The 22038-nt window shown below is 44.2% G+C and overlaps 1 protein-coding gene across 1 annotated transcript in view; it reads right to left on the minus strand.

Moving 5' to 3' along the window:
* Window positions 1-11962: 11962 nt before the first annotated feature.
* The window catches only part of SEMA3E (semaphorin 3E), a 138616-nt gene continuing 128540 nt past the window's right edge, over window positions 11963-22038 (minus strand). Inside the window, exons 15-17 of the mRNA XM_056845734.1 lie at window positions 18441-18508; window positions 13578-13717; window positions 11963-12415 (exon numbers count right to left, since the gene is read on the minus strand). Coding sequence (XP_056701712.1) covers window positions 11963-12415; window positions 13578-13717; window positions 18441-18508 — 661 coding nt within the window. The remainder of the gene's footprint in view (window positions 12416-13577; window positions 13718-18440; window positions 18509-22038) is intronic.

Raw genomic sequence — 22038 nt, forward strand, 5'->3', positions numbered from 1 at the left:
AAGGAGTCTCAAAATGACTTACAGTCACAATTCCTTCCCCTCCCAACAGGCACCTTGTGAGGTAGGTGAGGCTGAGAGAGTTCGGAGAAAACTCTGACTGGCTCAAGGTCACCCAGCAGGTTTCATGTGGAGGTGTGGGGAAACAAACCCAGTTCACCAGATTAGAGTCTGCCACTCTTATTCACTACACCCCCTGGCACTCTGCACCTGCAATTATTTTGTTACCAGAGCTTCTGAAAAAAATTAACTCCTGAAAGCAAGAGTAACTCTGGTTTGGGCTGGTTGTATGTAGTTAAGAGCCCAGTGGTGAGAGAATGCCTTGAACTTCTCTGTGGCCAAAATACTTCCTTGTGTTTGTTTGTGTGTGTGTGTGTGTAGAGTGCCGTCAAGTCGCAGCCGACTTATGGCGACCCCTTGTTGGGGTTTTCATGGCAAGAGACTAACAGTAAGAAAATGAGTTCTCAAGCTTCTTGAGTTCTGGATCAAACTGAGACCTGCAGTGATAATATCCTTCTCTGTCTTATAAACCTTAGTGTTATAGAGCATGTTCAGTAGCAGGTTCCAGGAAAGGGAGGGGCTATGGTTCTCAACCTCCAGGTAGGAGCTGGAGATTTCCCAGAATTACAAATAATCTCCATACTACAGACATCAGTTAGTTCTCCTGGAGAAAATGGCTGTTTTGGAGGCAAAACCTCTCCTGAGGTCCCTCCCCAGGCGCCAATATCAAATTTCCAGGAATTTCCCTGCGGCAGGATTTCTTTCCTGCATTGGGTATTCCTGATGTTGCTGTGAAGAGAGTAACAAGAGAAAGGTTGCATTTGGTTGAGACCTACAGAGTTAAGTGTTACGGAATTGTACTTCAATTCTTAAATGTCTTTTAAAAATATATATATCGTTGCAAGAGAGGAGGATAGGGAGAAAGCCAGGATTAGCTGGCTGTACTCCACCTACCATTGACTGCCGTGCCCTCTGCCCTACCAGCCTCGAGTTGCCAACCTCCAGGTAGTAGCTGGAGATCTCTTGCTATTACAACTGATCTCCAGCCGATAGAGATCAGATCACCTGGAGAAAATGGCTGCTTTGGCAATTGGACTCTATGGCATTGAAGTCCCTCCCCTCCCCAAACCCTGCCCTCTTCAAGCTCCACCCCAAAAACCTCCCACTGGTGGAAAGGGGGGACCTGGCAACCCTATACCAGCCCCAAGAGGTATCAGCTGCCACGGTTTCTCTTCTCCTCCCTTGCACCACTACAGCCAAAGCAGGTCTACTTGGAATCTGATCCCAGTGAGTCTGGCATTATGATACTAACTGTCCTGTTTTCAATCCCATTCCCAATTATCCTAGTGTAGAATTTGTCTTACTCACGGGTGCCATCACACTGAGTCAACACTGAGTCAACACATGAACCCAAGAGCTCTTTCCTGCACATTCCCTACTAGTAGGCATCCAAAAGTTCCTCCTTTTGCCCTTTTGCTGAACCTCATTTGCTATGCTGTTGCCCATGTACCCAGTTTGCAGAGATCCTTTTGGAGCTCTTCACTACCTGTGTTAGTGCAAACTTGGCCATTGTACTGCACTTAGTAAAATATTGGGAACTATAGCAAGATGACCTAAGGCAGATTTTAGGTGAGCACTTGACTCATAAGGGTGTTTGCTATTGAGCCTGGAAGGTGCTTTCTCAGTCAATGCAGATTAGAAGCAGGGATGTTTATTCAGTTCTCCCCAACAAATTTCTCCAAATCTGGATTCCAACTTTCTTGATCTTGCTTGGGAAGCTGCACTGGTGCATTAGTAGTTGACCACTGTTTCATTTCTGATTGCCAGACTGTTATCAGACTACATCTTGTTATTGGTCAGCCCTGGTAAGTATTTGGATAGGAGACCACCAAGGAACGCTAGGGTTGCTATGCAGAGGAAGGCACTGGCAAACCACCTCTGCAAGTCTCTTGCCTTGAAAGCCCTAAGGGGTCGCCATAAATCGCCTGTGACTTGACAGTACTGTACACACACACACAACCCTTGTATTCAAGTGTGGATAGAGTTGTAGGATATGGGATTTTTTAACATCTTTGTTGTATGCTTGTTCTGAGGAAATGAAGATGCTTCTGCTGGGTAATGTCCAATGTTTGAAGGTGTTGAAGCAGAGCTAGTAATAAAGGAGTAAAGATGGAAGATATTCTTTTGTGTGGCAAGGAGAAAAGGAGACTGGGTCGCAGAAAGTAGCTCCCAACACCTGAGTGGATAAGAACATTGGAGAATAACAATAGTTGGGCAGACCAATAGATAATAACAAAGACAACTAATTGTTTTTTCTCTACCTCTTTCAAGAAAGAGTCACCAGCCTTATAAACCTGTGAGCTAAGGACTTACCCATCACCATACCGTTGCTGCTATTTTGCTGTTTCAAGGATGAATACCTCATTGCTGTCTGTACCACATGAGGTGGGCAATGCCGCAGAATGTGGAGGCACAACAGTGTGGTAGCTAAGTCACAGCTATAAATGCCAACATTTTTGTCTTATTTGAAGCAAATGATTTAACTCTGAGGGTTCTCAGTTAACACTCCACTTTGATCTTTTTTTGCTGTGCACACCAGATAACTTAGGAAAAAGATTTGTCTCCTGTATGACATCTTAGTGAAGGATAAGATAGATTTAGCGTGCATGAATGAAACCGGTCTGGTTGATTCAGATTATATGCATTTGTCTCAGTGAACCCCTGCTGGGTATGCAGTCCAGCATCCATCCAAAACAGGAGAAGGGGCGGAGGAGGGGGGACGCATCATTCTCTTTCTGCAGATTCCCAATAAAATTGGCCTTGTTGTGTTCCAAGGACAGCAAGGACCCTATCTGAACTGGCTGAGATTGCCTGCAGCCTTTTGTTGGAGACCCCTCAAGTGATTGCCTTGAGGGACCTCAATGTCCATGTGAAGGTTAGTTACCTCAGGCCTTGTTCAGGACTTCAGGGCTGCTGTGACCCCCCACAGGATTGTACAGAGTACATGGCTGCAGGGCAATAGATCAAAAGCTATTCACATCAGTACAGCAGTTTATTAAGATATATTATGTATGGTGAACAAAGATGTACATATATTACAGTCCACCAGAATTCAAAAGTCCTCCTCTTCAGCAATGACTTATCAGATGCAAAAATATTCACAATCCTTTCAGTGAAAGAGAACCATCGGGCAGTAACCAATTAAATCTGTAATCCTTCTTTAGGATAAGATGAATTGCAGGCTCTGTTCCTGTTTCGATGTTGTTTTCCTCAGATTTAATCCTACATATTAAAGACAATGTATACTCCTAACTAACAACAATTCAACAAAGATATCAATCATTGCACATAATGATACCATACCAACCTTGCATATCCCAGTTAAAGTACATCAGCAAATTTTCAAGCTTCAAATAAGCAATCATAAAATGCTCCCACTCAGAGGGCTATTATATACATAATCAAGTTACCTTGTCAATAAACTTCATTTCATAAGATTCAGCTGCATGCCTCTCACGTTTCCAACAGACCAACGTGGGTCATACTGCAACAGCATCAAACATGAGTGCTCAAATCATGGGAAGTCACTGCTAGTGACAATGACTGGCTTAGCTAGAAAAAGAGCCAGCAAATTCTTGGGAAAAAGAGAGATCCAGGCTAGATGGCAGCTCCGTGCTCATAGACCCCAAATGCCCTATGTGAGGAGCAAAGTGTGTGACATTCTCGTTAAGCTGGCTGTTGGCTGTTGGCAATACTCTGCAGACATCTGGTGGAACAAATGCGCAGACAGCAGGGGTTGCGGCCATGTCAGCCCGTAATGGTTGGTGGCTTCCATCACTGCCTTTCAGAGGAGCATCTTCAGCATTTTCTTCTGTGATTGGTGGATGTTGGCAGCACTCTGCAATGCATTTTATGAACAGTCTATTTTTTAAAAAGTATATCCCCTCTGCTGAATAGCCACAGAGTATTGACAAACAGCCCAGTTACTAGATACAGAAGCTACAGTGATTTGACCTGCTACACTCTTTCGTCTCTTGCTTTGTGCTTATGGCAGAACTGGAATCCATACATTGCTAGGCTTATCAGTGTGGCTTGTTTTCATGTGTGGGTGTATCATTTTATGGGATTTTTCAGCAGATTGCATAGATGTGCACTGTAGAGGAACAAGGCATTCTTTGTTGGCACTACCCTTTTACGCCTCAGCCCTGACCCTTGAGCCTTCTGGCTCTGCTTCTCGCGGATGGGTCTCAGGATGGGCCCCACCCATAGGCGATCCCTGCCCTTTTCCTTCCAACAGTTGGCAACCCTGATTTCACCTTACATGGCTGAAACAAACCATAGTTATTGATTGTATCGCAGCTCCAGGATGATGTTGGATTGTGAGGGCTTTGTTATGCCCAAATCCCTGTTAAATTAGCAGAGTGCACAAAGGCTGTTGTGCCCAGAGAAGCCCATCCAAACCTCTGTGTGTGCCAGGAACAAAATTGTTAGGAGCCTTTTGTCTATTTAACTAATATACTTCATTTATTGTAGGAAATCCATTTCTGGATAGGATAAAGTATAGTTGCCTATCTATTCTAACTAACTAGGACGGAGGGAGATCCAGGACATGCGTCCTTCCCTCATGGTGGCAAGTTGGAGAAGAGTGCCAGTGTATGTGAGGAGGTGGGGAAGAAACAGGAAGGAAAGATGTTTCCCTAAGAGTAGCAATCTACATATCAAAGGGATAGGTCAGAGCAGTAGAGAAAGGATGCCCCAGTGTCTTGTCCCCTATGTCTCTCTGACTCACTAGTTTTGTCCCCCTCTGGAGTCTGAGGTTAAGAGACAGCGCGAAGTCCTTCACTTCCAACAGAAGCATGCCTGTGGAGTCTGTAGTTTCAACAGGGCATTTGAATCAGCTAAGGCGACACCCTGTGATATTCCTCCTGAAGGTGATGTGTGGATTGGAATAGCTGTGAAATCTTTATGGAACTGCTGCTGCATGCACCAATTCAACAGCAAACAGCTTCTTATTCTGATGCATTATAAACTTGCCTGTCGTAATATTTTCATTAGTCCACAAGCAGATTTCTTCGTTTCTGAAGAATGGAGAAAAATAAGCTCTGACTATTTATAAACGCCAATCAGCTGAAAATGGAGAAACACACTTCCTTCTGTCCTGCCCACTGGTGATACAGTTTAACCCTTTGTGTTTTTGCAATCTAAAAGCTAACAACAGTTTGAATGGAAACAAAATCAGAAATTGCAAATATCTTGCTACACTACAGACATAGAAAAGTACCTCTTGCCTGACAGTCCATCTTTCAAAAGCAACTTTTTGGGCCTTGAGACTTGTGGCAGAAATATCTGTTTCTTTCTTTTCAGAGGAAAAAAAATGATTGTGGTTTTGGAAAAAAAAATAGTCCACTAGCATTCAAGGGAGTTTTTTTTTTTTTAAGCTGGAATGCATTCTGTGACACATTTCAAAAAGATGAATCTTTGACTTACAGAATCAAACAATTACAAGCAACTGGAAATATATTTCTATATCTACATCTGTGCTAGGTAATATAAATAATTGTTACCAAAATTGTTATTCAGAATCAAAAAGACAACACTCAAAGTCACCCTGAGCCAACCTTTATGTACATACAGTCCAAATCAGATAACTGGCAACAGGTGCCTTTTTTGAAGTTGTGACGACCCAGGCTAGCCCTGTCTCATCAAATCTTGGAAGCTAAGCAGAAACAGCCTTGGTTAGTACTTGGATGGGGTACCACTAAGGAAGTCCATGTTTGCTACATGAGGTAGGCAATGGCAAACCACTTCTGAATTTTAAAAGTACTTACTTTTCATAGTCTGTAATGGTGGCTTCCTCACCAAAGAATCATGGGAACATTCCGTTTCACATGAATGCTTGCAATGGGCTGTAAAAGCTATTGCTACCCAATAAATTCTCTTACCATGCTTTTCTATGGAGGGGGGCAACCCCTTTGGGACCCCATAAAATTGGACCCCTTGACCCAATCTTAACCAAACTTTGGGGTTCATGCAAGGAAAGCCCCTAGATGCTACCCTGAAAACTTGGGAACTCTATCTCCAAAAAATGCCTCCCCTAGAGCCCATCAAAAAAAAAAAAAATCCCACAGGGAAAGGCTGGGGAAAGCCGAAGGCCCCCCCCCCCAAAAAAGCCTATTTGGCTGATTTGGTGATCAGCTATCTGGCTTTGGCTTTATTCCCAGTTTTAATATTTGGGTTAAATTAAACCCAAAAGAAGCTGAAAAGGCCTTTGTTGGGTTTATTTGGGGTGTTTTTTGGATCAGGTTTATCAATACGTACAGCCCTAACACACAACCACCGCTTGGAGCTTCTCTTTCACACATCAGGCTAACCCTAATCCCCTTCCCTCTTTCCAGGCCAGAACTGAAAAAGATTATTGCATATTTGAACTCTGCTGCTTGCCCTATAACCAGGACTGAAGACTCTCAGGGCAAGCATTTTTCTTAATGAGACAAATGCTCAGGTCATGGATATCCATCCTATAAAAATGGAATAGCCCTTAAATAAGAAAACTTGTTCATTTTAGCTGTCTCCTAAGGACTATTTTTAGTAAAATAGAAAATAATGTGACATTTATGGGACTTTCCTCTATAATTAACTGTAAGAATATTTCCTTCCTGTAGTCATAGAACAAATTAGCATCTTCTTCAGATCCAGAATTTTGCATAATGAAAGGCAGTGCCTACATATAAAATGCTAATAGAGAATAAATTCTACATTTTAAAGGAGAAAGAACCCTTTAAAAAAAACATTCACCCCATCTTTTTTCATTGAAAGTAACTTCAAAGTTAAATTTTGGTGCTGAAGACACTTGAGCATCATTTGGCATGTTTCCTATAACATTTCAATTCAATTAACTTGAGTGGACTCCCTTAAAAGTATAGAACTTTCTCCATCCATAGACTAGCTTTTCTGCCCCCTGAGGAGAAGGAAGGTTTTCCAATTTTTACTATTTTAAAAATCTGATTAAAAATTGCACAGATGAATTAATAAAAAGCCCCCATGGCCAAAGTGCTTGAGAAGATGGTGGACGCTGAAGATCTGCACAATGTAGTGCTTAGCGTGTCAGACTAGAACTAGGAGCCCGGTTGAAATCTCTGCTCAGCCATGAAGATTGCTGGGTGACCATGGGCTATTTAGTCGCTCAGCCTAACCTACTGGTACAGGGTTGTAGGTTGTCATGAACTCCTTGGTGGAAGGTTGGGATAAAAATGTAACAGATAGAATTTGGATGACACTGCTTACCAAGACCCATTTCAATCCTACTTCAGACCTGGCTTGGGGACAAAGACTGCCTTGGGCACATTGAAGACAGGTTGAGTGCAATCCCATTGAGTCTCCTGGCCTTCCAGGCAGTTTTTGATAACATCGACAATGGCGTCCTTCTGGACCAGCTGACTGGAAACACTGCACTCTGGTGGTTCCATTCCTAGTTTGTTGGCATCTTCCTGAAGAATTTTATGTTATGGGATCCCACAAGTTCCATCTTGTCCCTTATGCTGTTTAACATTTATGTGATAGTGTTGGAAGAATGTCAAGAGAGAAGCCATCTCAAAGGAATTTTCCAGCTAGTTCCAGCTAAGTTTTAATGTTGTCTGACTCTCTGCAGGTGTTAGCTAACCCCCTTACTGGTAGTTACTCATCAAAGTAATCTACTCGGGCCTGTTAATTATCTCACAAAGTTCAGCTTATTTAGTATGTAGGGGGAATTCACCCTCACACTAGAACTTTCCGTGGATACTGTCCAGTGACTTGTTGAAGAGGTCAGGAGGTTACAACCCACTTTTTCCTATATAGTCTGTGTTAGAGAGAAGAATCCTTACACTTTACCTTTTCCTCCATACCCATCTTTGCTGCCAAGAAGATATTTGTATTATGCTCTGGAACTCTCTGCTCTAAGAACCAAATATGCCATCATAGGACCTAAGTAAGTATGATAGTCAGTTCATTGTGCATTCATACTGCCAATGAACTATGTGCCTTGTTTTTAATACCTTTTCATGAATTTCTTCTATAAAGCCTTTTGCTTTATGATGTGTGTTACTTGGGGAGTTACTGAGACCAAATCCAGTTCTTGATGTATTGTTTTAGGAGCATTAAATATTTGGGGCGCAGGCCAGTGGAAATGATCTCTGCAAGAACTCATTTGACCCATCACCACAACAGCACAGCCATCTCGAGGTTCCACAATGATCCACACACACCACTTGGAGATATCTGACAGTTCAAGTCACATTTAATTAGTCAATACAAAGAGAAGCAGGTTTTAGACAGGACATTGACATCTACACTGACCTCCCTTCTACTGAAGTAACAGAAATGCATATTATCTTGTTAGGACTCCTTACAGGCCAACTCACCATGCAGGCCTTGCTCCATGAAGACTGCCAGTCACTGGGTCTCATGATAGTCTCTTCCTTTTGAAGGAGTAAGCATGGCACTTCCTTACAGTATTCACCATCCTCTGTGCTAAATAGCTCTGTGCTAAAGTTCTGCAGATGTTGATCCAGCCAGAGGGAACAACACCAGAACTAGTTGGGTGCTAGACTTGGCAGGCTTGTCAAAACAAGGCCTCTTTAATGCTAATGTATCAAGTCCCACTCCAAGCAAAAAAATCTAACCCAACGTTAGAAAGAGACCCTGGAGACTCTGGTTTGAATCTCTGTTCTTCTGGGAGAGTCACACTTATCCTTTCCCATCCATCTACGCGCCCCCCACCCCCATCAAATGACAGCCCCTCTCACAGGCTGGTTTGGCAGATGAATGAAAAAAAAATCAGTTTTGACCGTGCTGTCCACTTGTGCTCTGACTTACTGGTCCACAGGCTCTGACTTACCGTTGAGCCCGGATTGCGGTCCCGCACTGGGGGAGGCTGGTGCTGGCCTGGGGAGGTCTTCTGGGTTTCTGGGCCGGGACCGAGCAGAGCAACGGCAGTCCCCTGCGGTGCTTACAAGGTGCCGCATGTAATGGCGGACGGGCAGCAACAGGAAGTCGCCGGGATGCGCCCTGCCTTGCTGCGCGCCACCCAAACACACCTCCAAAATTCAAACGGGCCCATTAGGGCCCATTTGCAGGTGAAGCCTTCCCCAACTGGCAAGCTCGGACCTGAGTTTTCCACTCAGGTCCACTGGCCAAGTACTTAAATAGGGCTTGCTCAGCTCCTGGCTCAGTTTGCTCCTCGTTGTCCCACCCACCCTCTATTTGCTAGACTTAATTGTAATTGCACAGTTTGTTGTAGTTATGTTTATAATTTGTCACAACTCTGTGGTTGGCAGTTTTGGCATAGGGCCGGATCCAGTTTGGAGAAAAAGCCAGCCTGAATGCCCCCCTTTCCCACTCTAGGGACCCCAGTAAGGGGTTTTGGGGGAGGCCAGGATTGTAACATGCCCACCTCAGGGGCTGTGGGGGTGGCCTTTCACCAGAGGGCAGGGGACCACACTGCAGGCTTCTGTCCATGTGGATCCAGCATACTGCCATCCCAGGCTATACCCAGCAGGCAGGCTGGGTAGTAGTAGGTACATCAGCTGGTGGGTGGGTCAGCTGATAGTTTGGTTCCCACCCCCATGCCATGCCAATGCCTAATGCTGTAATCAATAAAGTTGTGGCCATAGTCTATTCCAACCCTGACTGTGTGCGTGTCAATGAAAGCATCGGGACTCAGGGGCTGGGGGTTTGCATGTCGGGGTCTGGGTAGGTAGGCGGTTCTTTAGGGGGAGGCTTCCATACTCCCCCAAATAAGCAGAGGGTCTGCAGACCATTAACAATAACACAACTTGTTCTCATGATCACCATTTAATTTATTTGTTGTCTGGTAAAGATAAGGCTGTTACTTTACCTGTAGTTTATTACTTAACAGCTGCCTTGAAGATACGCCGAAAGTTGTAACCAAGTTACGCTTAAATGCTCCTCTGCATACAGGCGCTCTTTTGCACTGGAACTTGAACTATCTTGGGGAAAAGGATTATGTCAGATTAAACAATAGCCAGGGCAAATGCAGCCCAGAGCAGGGAAGACAAAGAAGGAAAAAGAATATGGCACTGAGGACATATTCAAACCACAGGAGTGCAATTTTGCAATGAGTGCTGAAAAATCCTGTAATTTTTCAGTGCTCACAAAAATGAACATGGAACAACACTGTGTAACTTTGTGCAGCCCTACCCTCTTATTTGCTGAAGTTTGAAAGACTGTACAGAGCAGAAGGAAATACTCTTCCTTTGCCACAAGAGGGCATCCAGATTACAGATGCTGCACAAATGGTTTCCTTGAATCCCTTTTCCAACCTCTTAAGAGAAAAAAGGATGCATCTGCATGCACCCGACTTGTAATAAGAGGCATAGTGGGCTGAATGGTAACAGTAAGTCAAAGGCAGAAATATGCAGAATGTTTTCTGCACTTCATTGCATGGATGGTTGTAATAAAGGAGGGATGGCAATCTGTTTGTTACTGTGGTATTACGGAAATACATCATGGGATATATTTGTACTACATTTCTGAAGAACAGTTTGTTCTATGCACATGAACAGACACATGTGGCCCTCACAGAAGGCAAATTAACATGGGACAGAGGGGTTCAGTGGCAGGAGAATTCTCTGTGTGAAGAAGTGCCATAAGATGGAGGGAGAATGATGAGGCAAAGAACTGGTCCATCCCCTTAATTTGGATATCATTTCTATAAAAATGGCAGCTTCCAAAATACTTTTGGTGGGCAAAGAGGAATTGCTCTACAGTTGGCTTTTAGGATGGGTAGCCGTGTTAGTCTGTCACTAGCAGTAGAAAAGAGCAAGAGTCCAGTAGCACCTTAAAGACTAATAAAAATTTCTGGCAGGGTATAAGCTTTCGTGAGTCACAGCTCACTTCTTCAGATACAGTTAGAATGTGAGTCCATCTATCCTTAAGTAGTGAGGAGTGAATTCAGACACCCAGTGGTATTAGTATATAAATTTTAATAGCAGGTAAATTACATGAGCAAGCATAATTGCATTAAGTGTGATATGCAGAGGGGTAGTAAAAAGGTAGGCATGGAGAAATCAGCATTGGTAGTAATACAGGAATCTTAGGTCTCTATTCAATCCAGGAGAATGCAATGTCTTGAGCTTCATTATTAATTGAAATTCAGCAATCGCTCCATGCCTACTACCTATCTGCATATCACACCTAGTCCAATCACGCCTGCTAACGACATTTACCTGCTATTGCAATTGGGTGTCTGAATTCACTCCTCTCTCCTTAAAGCTAGTGGACTCAGATTCTAGCTGTATCTGAAGAAGTGAGCTGTGACTCATGAAAGATCACACCCTGCCAGAAATTTTGTTGGTCTTTAAGGTACTACTGGACTCTTGCTCTTTTCTACTGTTGGCTTTCAGCAAGATGTAATCATGATTAACTTTTGCTGCGTTACAGTAGATGAGTTTTGCTTTCTCTTTACTTTTAACATGGATCTATGATCCGTCAACATTTTTGCTATGAGCGCTCTCATTTTCCACATGAATTTGAAAAGTCCACACAGGACATGCCATATGAAAAAAACAAGATGTGAAAGACAAAAGAAACTATACAGCATGTGGCTGCTCTGACTGCCAGTGCTTCGGCATTTGTGACATATCCTCACAACACACTCAAATGTACAACACAAGCCTATTCCTGGCTGGACTGAATGTGGGAAACATGAAGGCGGACAGGCTTTCCTTAAATGAAAGCAGGCCGCAGGGCATATTTAAGAGTAAGCATTATGCAGATTTTTTTTTAAAAAATGCACCTAAGCGGACACCAGGTGTATAACTTACTAAAACACACTAATTTTTTCCATTTCCAGTCTCAACATTTCATATTAATTCTCAGATTCAAGACTGAGTTCCCTCCCCTTTCCTTGGGTCCAAAAAGAAAGAGAAAAAAGAGAACTGTCTTGAATGAATGGGCATCTTCCACATCAAGAGTTAGCAGTATGCCTGGGGACACGATAATGCTCAGGCTTGATGCGGGTCTTCTTCTCTTGTGGGTTGGCGTACTTCCACTTGGACGGGGACATCTTCAGCCGTCTCCTCTTCTTATCCGTACACCACACTTTTTCACAATACTCCTCTACTCTCTGGAAGTTGCTGTAACCTATGAGCTGCAAAAACTCCTTGTACCATGGCCTAGAGCCCTGGGAGATGCTGCTCTGGGCAGGGCATGGCATCTTATGAGAAACATCCTCCTCATAGTCTTTGTTGAACAAGTCATCTACACGGTCTTCATCCACAACTTCAAGTGTGATCTTTCTTACTGTATGGACAATGCTGTGTTCCACTGTCTGGCAAAAGTATGTCCCCGCATCTGTCCTGTGCAGTCTTAAGAACAAGAGGCCCAGGTCCACCTTGAGTAGTCTATCATCCATCTTCACCTGAGAAAGTGTACAAAACTGTATAAGGATAAAAAAGATTCTACACATCCATTGTTTTAAATATGCCCTGGGACAACCGAGGAGCCCGACGTCCCGGGTCTCCCATGCTCGCTGCCACTTATCGGCGCCTCTGGAGGGCAAAGGGAAGCTCCCACAGCGCTGCTGGCTAAGCAAGCCACCCAGCAACCCAGCTTCTTCTTCCACATAGGCCACTCCGACCACAGCACGAAGCCCAGCCAGGACAAGGTCCCTGCTCGGCCTCGCCATTGGAAGAGAGCATGCCAGGCTGCCGCCCACACTGCTGGGCAGTGCCCAGGCCCCTGCCGATCAGCTGTTAGGCAGGCAGGGCAGGGATTACGCTTAAGGTGCCCACCTGACAGGGCCGATGGAGAGCTGAAGCAAGTTTTCCACACCAGGCCTTTTAAGGACTCCTGGGGGGCGGGGGCAGGAGGCAGGGCAGGGAGGAGCCTTTAGGAGCCTGGCTGAGGCCAAGGAGGAGATGCCATGGACTTCCGAGGCTGCTGACAGAAGCTGAGAACCCTGGCATCCTCTTGAGGGTGAGGCCAGTTCAGACTCGTCTTCAGAGTGGTCTGAGGCCGAGAAAGCCCCTGTGGCCAGACCCCTCACCAGCTCAGAGGGTGGAAAAGGGGTGGGTCCTGGTTCGATGCCCTACTATATCCTTGGCAAGTGTTTGTCCAACCTCTGCTTAAAGACTGCCAGTGAGGGGGAGCTCACCACTTCCCTAGGTAGCTGATTCCACTGCCGAAGAACTCTTACTGTAAAACTCCCCCCCCCTAATATCCAGCTGGTACCTTTCTGCCCACAATTTAATCCCATTATTGCAAGTCCTATCCTCTGCTGCCAACAGGAACAGCTCCCTGCCCTCCTCTAAGTGACAATGGAATGACAGACTGTATGTGTGCATGTGTGGAGGGGCAATCTAAAATAGCTTGCCAACTGGTGGGAGTCCACGAGGAGGTGCTGTTGAAAAATGGCACAGCATCACACCTGGGGGGGAAATTGGAAGTGACATCATAGCACTGCCAATGGCTTCTTCTATTTCTTTTTTTACACTATTTGTCTCCTGCCTGCTGCAGGAGCGGGAGAACCTGGGACCTGGTCTCGAATATAAACTTTTCTCCCCTGCTGAGTGACGATGTACCTCTTCTCTTCTGGCATCATGTGATCTCTGCACAAACCAGATCACCTTTGCTTGCAAGCTCCTGGGAGTACATTCTAGCAGAGTGCTGTTGTGCTGAATGCCGTACACCACTCGCTCTTCAGTCGGATCCAGAGCTTCTCCTACAAAGCAGAAAACACACAACGCCTGAGCTCAGCAATTCTTGTCGAGCGAATCCTCGATTTCTAGGCACATATTTGTGCTTCAGCCGAGCCACAAGACCGTTGTCTTCGATGGATTTAGTTTCAGCTGGCCCTGTCTCAACCAACCAGTTAGGACTTCCAAGCACCCCGCCAGTGCGTCCGGGGCGGAATCCAGATGGTCGTCCATCAACAGGTACAGCTGGGTGTCATCAGCGTACTGGTGAAAACCCAGCCTGAAACTCTGGACAAGCTGGGCGAGGGGGTGCATGTAGATGTTAAATAACACCCCACACACCAAAGGATGTCACAGCGATACCTTTCCCCCAAGCGCTACCCTCTGTCTCTGATGGTGGAGAAGGGTGCACAGCCATTGAAGGGCTGTGCCTCGAATTCCGATGTCACATGAACACGTGAACACATGAAGCTGCCTAATACTGAATCAGACCCTTGGTCCATCAAAGTCAGTATTGTCTACTCAGACTGTCAGTGGCTCTCCAGGGTCTCAGGCTGAGGTCTTTCACATTACCTACTCGCCTAGTCCCTTTAACTGGAGATGCCGGGGATTGAACCTGGGACCTTCTACATGCCAAGCAGATGTCAAATTCTGATGTAGAATCTTGAACCGTACAATGCTGGACTGTGGGGCTGGAGATGTCCTTTGTTCTCATTTTGCTATCAGCTTTTGGAATAGAGGTGCAAGAGGGCTGTGCACAATTATAAACTCTTTCCTTTAAAAATTATCTGCCAGCCGCTTTCCAAGCCAAAGATCCTTGGGGCAATTTACAGTCTGACCTGGCTATGCCATGCATGCAATCTGACAACAGGTCTACACATACATTCTACATTTTTCTGGCATTGCTCAGCATCCAGCTCTTCAGACAACAGCTTACACCACAGAACAAATATGCCAAATATTTGCGTTAATGAAGTATTTCCCTTCTAAATTCTAATCTGACCTGCACGAAACTACTGTTTTTTCTGGCAAGGTGTCTAGCAAAGTAATTTATCTGACAACATCTATCTAACAGGCAGAGTTACACCCTTCTAAATCCGTAGAAGTCAATGGGCTTAGAGAGGTGAAACTTTGCTTAGGAGTGCACATAATGTTATAATTGGAACAGTCAATAGGGTTGGTGGTAACAAGACAATAATTCATTTATGTGATTCTTGGTAATGGTTCACAGAACATATGAATGCACTAAGTCCCTTAGCGATTCTTTTACATATCCTGTAATAATATGCAGGCATACAGAACATCTTCTCCTCAACAGACCAGTCTCTGTTTAGAAGAACAAAACACATTCTTTCAGTGGCCAGATTAACTTGACAAGAACCATCGTTTTAACAATGTCTCCAGATGCTAGATCCTGAACACTTGAAGTTGCTGGGTCTTAGAGCCTCGCCTCCATTCAGTTCTGCCTTCTGTTCTAAGCCCAGGATGAGGCTGAAACAAGGAGGACAGCTGGCAGGAAGACTCATGAACAGAATGGATACGGAAGCTGCCAGGTTGAGCGAGCTGCCAGTAGGCGGGAAGGGTATGCGTGCAGAGCATTGGAGCCATACGGGCAACAAAGCCAGGGTCTGGTTGCTGCCCCTGATCTGGGAGCATTTATATCTGCATTGGGTTAGAAGGATACAAAGGGGCTAATTAACATGGGGGGCATGCACATGTGTGCCTGTGCCTGGTGCTACAAGAGGGCCTGGGACAACACTAGTCTTCCTACTTTCTCAGGTTGGAAGCCTCGAGGAACTCCTCCGAAGGGTGCAAGTTTCCGAGCCAGAGGCTCTGCATTTGAGACACTGGCTTCTTTTTTTACAAGCTAAGCATTCTTTCTTGGTGTGCTGCACAAAAAAAATATATATCACACAGTCTTGGTTAATGATACTAAAATATGCTTAAACAGTGGCCTAACTCAAATCTTCAGTTTCCTAATTGTTTATTTACTTTGTTCAAAATATTTATATGGTGCCTTATTTCCATAGATTCAAGGTGGCTAACAGCACAACAAGTTGCAAGGACACAAAACACAAATACCCCAAATGCTCTCTAACAGAGAACTGTCTTCATAAATGTAGACAAATCACGATGGGTAGCCCTGTTTGTCTGTAGCAGTAGGCAAGAGTCCAGTAGCACCGTAAAGACTAACAAAACTTTTGGCAGGGTATGAGCTTTTGTGGGATAGAAGAAGAAGAGTTGGTTTTTATATGCCGACTTTCTCTACCACTTAGGAGAGAATCAAACCGGCTTACAATCACTTTCCCTTCCCCTCCCCACAACAGACACCCTGTGAGGTAGGTGGGGCTGAGAGAATGTGACTCGCCCAAGGTCACCCAGCTGGCTTCGTGTGGAGGAGTGGGGAAACAAATCCAGTTCACCAGATTAGCCTCCACCGCTCATGTGGAGGAGTGGGGAATCAAACCCGGTTCTCCAGATCAGAGTCTACTGCTCCAAACCACCACTCTTAACCACTACACCACACTGACTCTCTGAAGATGTGAGCTGTGACTCTCAAAAGCTCATACCCTGCCAGAAATGTTGTTAGCCTTTAAGGTGCTACTGGACTCTTGCTCTTTTCATAAATGTAGAACAAAGTTTGAGTCCAGCAGCACCTTAAAGACCAACAACATTTTCCAGATATTGTCGAAGGCTTTCATGGTCAGAGTTCATCGGTTCTTGTAGGTTATCTGGGCTGTGTGACTGTGGTCTTGGTATTTTCTTTCCTGACATTTCGCCAGCAGCTGAGGCAGGCATCTTCAGAGGAGTAACACTGAAGGACAGTGTCTCTCAATGTCAAGTGTGTAGGAAGAGTAATATATAGGCAGAAGGGGGTTTGAGCTGAGTCATTGTCCTGCAAAGTATTAAAGGTAATGTGCTAATCATTGTCCTGTAAGTATCAAGATAATGTGCTAATGAGGGTGTGGAATGTTAATGTGGAACCATTGTACCCTGAAGTGATCTGTTAACATGTGGAATCCAAAGCTAATCCGCATGGCTATTGCAGACTGTAGTCTTTGTTAGTCTGGAGGTTTTCAGGACAGGAAGCCAAGCCTTATTCATTCTTAAACTCTCTTCTCTTCTGTTAAAGTTGTGCTGATGTTTATGAATTTCAATGGCTTCTCTGTGCAATCTGACAAAATAGTTGGTAGAATTGTCCAGTCTTTCAGTGTCTTGGAATAAGACCCTGTGTCCTGTTTGGGCCAGTCCATGTTCAGCCACTGCTGATTTCTCAGGTTGGCCAAGTCTGCAGTATCTTTCATGTTCTTTTATCCTTGTTTGTATGCTGCGTTGTGTGGTCCCGATGTAAACTTGTCCACACCTGCAAGATATACGATATACTCCTGCAGAGGTGAGGGGGTCTCTTTTGTCTTTTGCTGATTGTAGCATCTGTTGTATTTTCTTGGTGGGTTTAAACACTGTTTGTAGGTTATGTTTTTTCAAAAGTTTTTCCATCCTATCAGTGACTCCTTTAATAAATGGCAAGAATACCTTTCCTATGGGAGATTGTTTTTCCTGAGTTTTCTGATTTTTGTTTGGTTTAATGGCCCTTCTGATTTCATTTCTGGAATAGCCGTTTGCTAGCAGTGCGTGATTTAGATGATTAATTTCTTCCTTGAGAAACTGTGGTTCACAGATCCGTCTTGCACGGTCCATTAATGTTTTGATTATTCCTCTTTTCTGTCGGGGGTGGTGGTTGGAGTTTTTGTGTACAGTAAGTAGCGATCTGTGTGAGCTGGTTTCTGGTAGACCTTGTGACCTAACTGAAAGTTTGTTTTACGGATGACAAGGGTATCAAGAAATGAGAGTTTACCCTCAATTTCTTTTTCCATGGTAAACTGAATGTTTGGATGGATATTATTGAGTTCCTGGCGAAACGTCAGGAAAGAAAATACCAAGACCACGGTCACATAGCCCGGATAACCTACAAGAACCGATGAACATTTTCCAGCTTTCGTGGGTCAAAGCACACTTCATCAGATACCATCTTTAATGTATTTTGTTGGTCCTCAAGGTGCTAGTGGACTTGAACATTGTTCTACTACTGCAGACTAGCATGGCTACCAACCCAAAACTCCCTAAATGTAGCCACTGGATGCACTCTCAGCACCCACCCTGGTGAGCCATTCCAGAGGACTGGGCCTACCACAGAGGAAGCCTGTGACTCGGCTATAACTGTATGAGCAGCCCTAAGGGAGAGCACATGGAGAAGGCTATCTGTAGAGCACAGTTGGCATGTTTGAGGATATCTAGAAATATGGTATTTAGAATACACTAGACAGGAGAAAAAGAGCCTTGTGGCGCAGAGTGGTAAGCTGCAGTACTGCAGTCCAAGCTCTGCTAACGACTTGAATTCGATCCTGACGGAAGTTGGTTTCAGGTTGCCGGCTCAAGGTTGATTCAGCCTTCCATCCTTCCGAGGTCAGTAAAATGAGTACCCAGCTTGCTGGGGTAAAGTGTAGACGTCTAGGGAAGGCAACGGCAAACCACCCTGTTAACAGAGTCCGCCTAGTAAACTTCGGGATGTGACATCACCCCATGGGTCAGGAATGACCCGGTGCTTGCACAGGGGACCTTTACCTTTTTTTTTTAGACAGGAGGAAAAACACAATTAATGTTGTGAGATTTCATGAAAGTGGTTGTGGCTTCTTCTGACGAAAGTCACTACTGTCAAACTCTACAAACTGATTAAAGCATGAAAATTACCAATATATTGCTGGCCAAAGCACTGCTGAGCTGCATTTCCATGACGGACATCTTGCCTGCGGAAACGTCTAGAGGAGGGGAAAAAAAGAATTTGAGAACAGATTCTCAAGTGTGCTATTAGCTAACTTTAGATGCCTTCCCCAGTGTGTGAAGGGAATCAGATTAGTCAGATCACTTCTCTGCTATAACTGGTGTCTGGATGAAGCATGGCAAGAACTTCTTAGCAGTGCCTGATAAAATTCTATGCTCAGTATCCAAGGCAGCAATGAAGGGCATCTGACCTCTGTTGTTATTTTGCAAAGTCCTTAAGGAAGGCTCCTTTCTTATCCATGTTGTGATTTGCTGAGGATTCAGCATATACGCATTTAGAACTGAAGCATGTGGGACATGGTTGGCCTACAATGTGAAGATAAATAAATGCTGGGCTGATTTCTCCCCCTGCCAATGTTCCTTGTGCAGTCATTTGCCTGTTACTTTGCCTTCATTTTGTGTTTGTCTCAACACTTTTTCTCTTTACAAACATTTTGGTTTAAGAGATAGCAGCTGAGCCAATGATTTGGGGGGGGGAGGAAGTTACCCACATCTTATGTAAACACCTTATATATTGCAGTTCTTAAGTTTCCAGTCTGAAACCCCAAAAAATCATGTTTATGACAACTGAGTGAGGGTTAAGCCCACACCTCTGGTGCTACTGATGGGACCTGTTGTTGAGTTTGTGCTGAAGAAAAAGACTTGGTATGGTTATCAGTAGAAGGCAACACTTTGTCCATCTGAAGAAAATTCCAGAATCGGCAAGCTCACAGGTGATACTGATGACAGGAATATACCACTACATGTGGGGGAATGCATGTCTGAAAATTGCTCTAAATTTAAAGGCACCTACAAAACCAGCTTATTGGGGAAATGACTACCTCAGGGCTTTCTAGACCTAGAATCATAGAGTCACAGAGTTGGAAGGGTCCACCAGGGTCATCTAGTCCAACCCCCTGCACAATGCAGGAAACCCACAACCACCTCCCCCCTACACCCCCAGTGACCCCCACTCCATGTCCAGAAGATGCCCAACATACCCTCCCTCTCATCATCTGCCTAAGATCATAGAATCAGCATTGCTGACAGATGGCCATCCAACCTCTTCTTAAAAACCTCCAGAGAAGGAGCGCTCACCTCTTCTTTCTAATAAGCTGCAATTGTACAGCCCAACAAAAGCCATATCTCACGATTGCTCTGATTACATACCCCAAGATTGTCACATTAAAGACATTACAAACATCTGGTGGATTCTGTTTGCTTTAAGATGGAAAAGGAATATATTCACCATACCCTCTTTACACTATCATGGCATATTTGGGTAGACAAACTGGCAGTTAGACTGAGTTCTCACTGAACGGTATACCTGCACCTGGGCCATACCTCTTCAGACTGCAGCAGGGGGTTGACATGATGAAGAGAACTTTTGGGCCTTGAAAGCACCAGATATCTCCATGATTGGGCTTCTTGCACCAATGAGTCAAAGCCTGGTAAGGTTGCAGCTTGTTGGCATTTATCTCACAGTGGCCTCTACTGAAGACACTGGGGGTCACTGTGAGGTCACCACAGTGCAAGGCTTCTCTCCTCCTTGCATTCTTACCCCTAGTAGGCCAAAAGTTCAGACCTAAGGAAGGGGCCACTCTATGGCTGGGGTGTGGAGCCAGAGATAAGAGGAAGATGGACAATGAAGACTCTATGGTAGTGCCCTGCAATATGTGTACCGTGTTTGAGTTTTTTGTCCATATGAATCATGGACTACTCTTGTGGATCACTCCTATTCTGAGAAAGTATTAACTTGCTCCTGAATCAAGTGCAGTCTCCTTTCTTTTAGCTGATATCTGCCAGGGAAGTATGAGATCACTATCTAAATTTCTGTCTGCTGTAGCATCTTTAAAGCACTCTCATACTCAGAATTAAGAAATAATGCTAGCTTTTATGTGTATATTTTATACGTTTTTAGTATGGTTTATCAACATGATAAATCAGGAGATTGGCCCTGAATGCTGCCAGTGCTGTCGCCACACTATAGTTCCACCTCCCTGTATTAATTAGTAGACACCTTTGGATTAAAGTGGAGTTCTCAAAGGTACAGCTCCCTCTTCTGACATCCAAAAGAATCATCTTCTGTGGAAATCAATTCTGAAAATATTTTTTTGCGGTCTTAAGCCACAGAGTTTTAGAGCTGAGACTTGGACTGGACAGACCCTGTATTTTTAATCAGGTCATGCCTGGGTTGCAGTTATGATCAATTTATGTTTCTTCCAATTCATGTTGATTAAAAATGCTAATAAAGATCAGAATGACAAACAAGGTTGCCACCTCTTGAGCCAAAGAATGTTGCTTTGCCTTTTGTAGCTCCATGATCAGGAGAAATTCAGCAAGTTATTTCCCCCCCATCAGAACCCCCTTTCTTCCCAGGAATGGCTCTTTGGAGAGGCTCTTTGGATCCTGTTATCCAACCTGAACTGGTCCCCTTCTACAGAGAAGAGTGTGTGTGTGTGTGTTAAGTGCCGTCAAGTCGCTTCCGACTCATGGCGACCCTATGAATGAAAGTCCTCCAAAATGTCCTATCTTTGACAGCCTTGCTCAGATCTTGCAAATTGAGGGCTGTGGCTTCCTTTATTGAGTCAATCCATCTCTTGTTGGGTCTTCCTCTTTTCCTGCTGCCCTCAACTTTTCCTAGCATGACTGTCTTTTCCAGTGACTCTTGTCGTCTCATGACATGACCAAAATACGATAGACAGAGAAGAACAGAGAGATTAATTTAAGCAAAACTCTGTCTGATGAGACAGAGAAGAACAGACAGGTTAACTTAAGCAAAACCCAGAGGAGAGTCTCTGCATGCCTTCTTAAGTACTAAATAAAAATATATTCCTTGATTTCAGGTTAACTACTAGTCAGATTGCCGTTTCTCCCCAGGTAAAGAAGTGTGGAAAACAATAGGGGCACAAAAAAGCATTGGTGTTCTTGTCATATAGCATGCTGGGTTGCTACCACATGAGTGCGGTTTTTATATAATGATATGAACATCTATTTGGCAATAAAAATAAATCCAGTTAAAGCACACACCTCCAGGAACTATTCTTATTTGTTCAGTTCCAGATGGGCCAATATATTTTTTAAACCACTTGTATGTGTGAGTGCCAAATTGTGTTTGCTTTAGGCACATGAATAATCTGAAGTTATTCTGTTGGGAGATTTTGCTACATTGTGAACATTATAATGATGCCAGGAATCGTTTAATTACTCCCCTCCAATCTAGATTTGTACACTCTCACACCTCTGAGGCCTCCTTGGTAGAATATCTACTGGATGTTAAGGTGAGTTATATCTCATATTCCAAAGCAAAATTTTGCTCCTATGTTTGCTGGAAACGGAAGGCATTTATGAAGAACAAAGACCTTATGGGCAAACCTTCAGATTAACTAGTATGGATGAGATGCTGTAAGTGGAAGTTGTATAATTTTATTATAGGATGTGTATTTTATATTTTTTGCAGGCCTTTGGCTGTAATAATAAATGAATAATTATGTCGGGAGTATTTGCCTGACTGATGTTCAGGGAATGT

Source organism: Euleptes europaea, chromosome 3 (assembly GCF_029931775.1).
Source record: "Euleptes europaea isolate rEulEur1 chromosome 3, rEulEur1.hap1, whole genome shotgun sequence".
Taxonomy (NCBI): Eukaryota; Metazoa; Chordata; class Lepidosauria; order Squamata; family Sphaerodactylidae; genus Euleptes; species Euleptes europaea.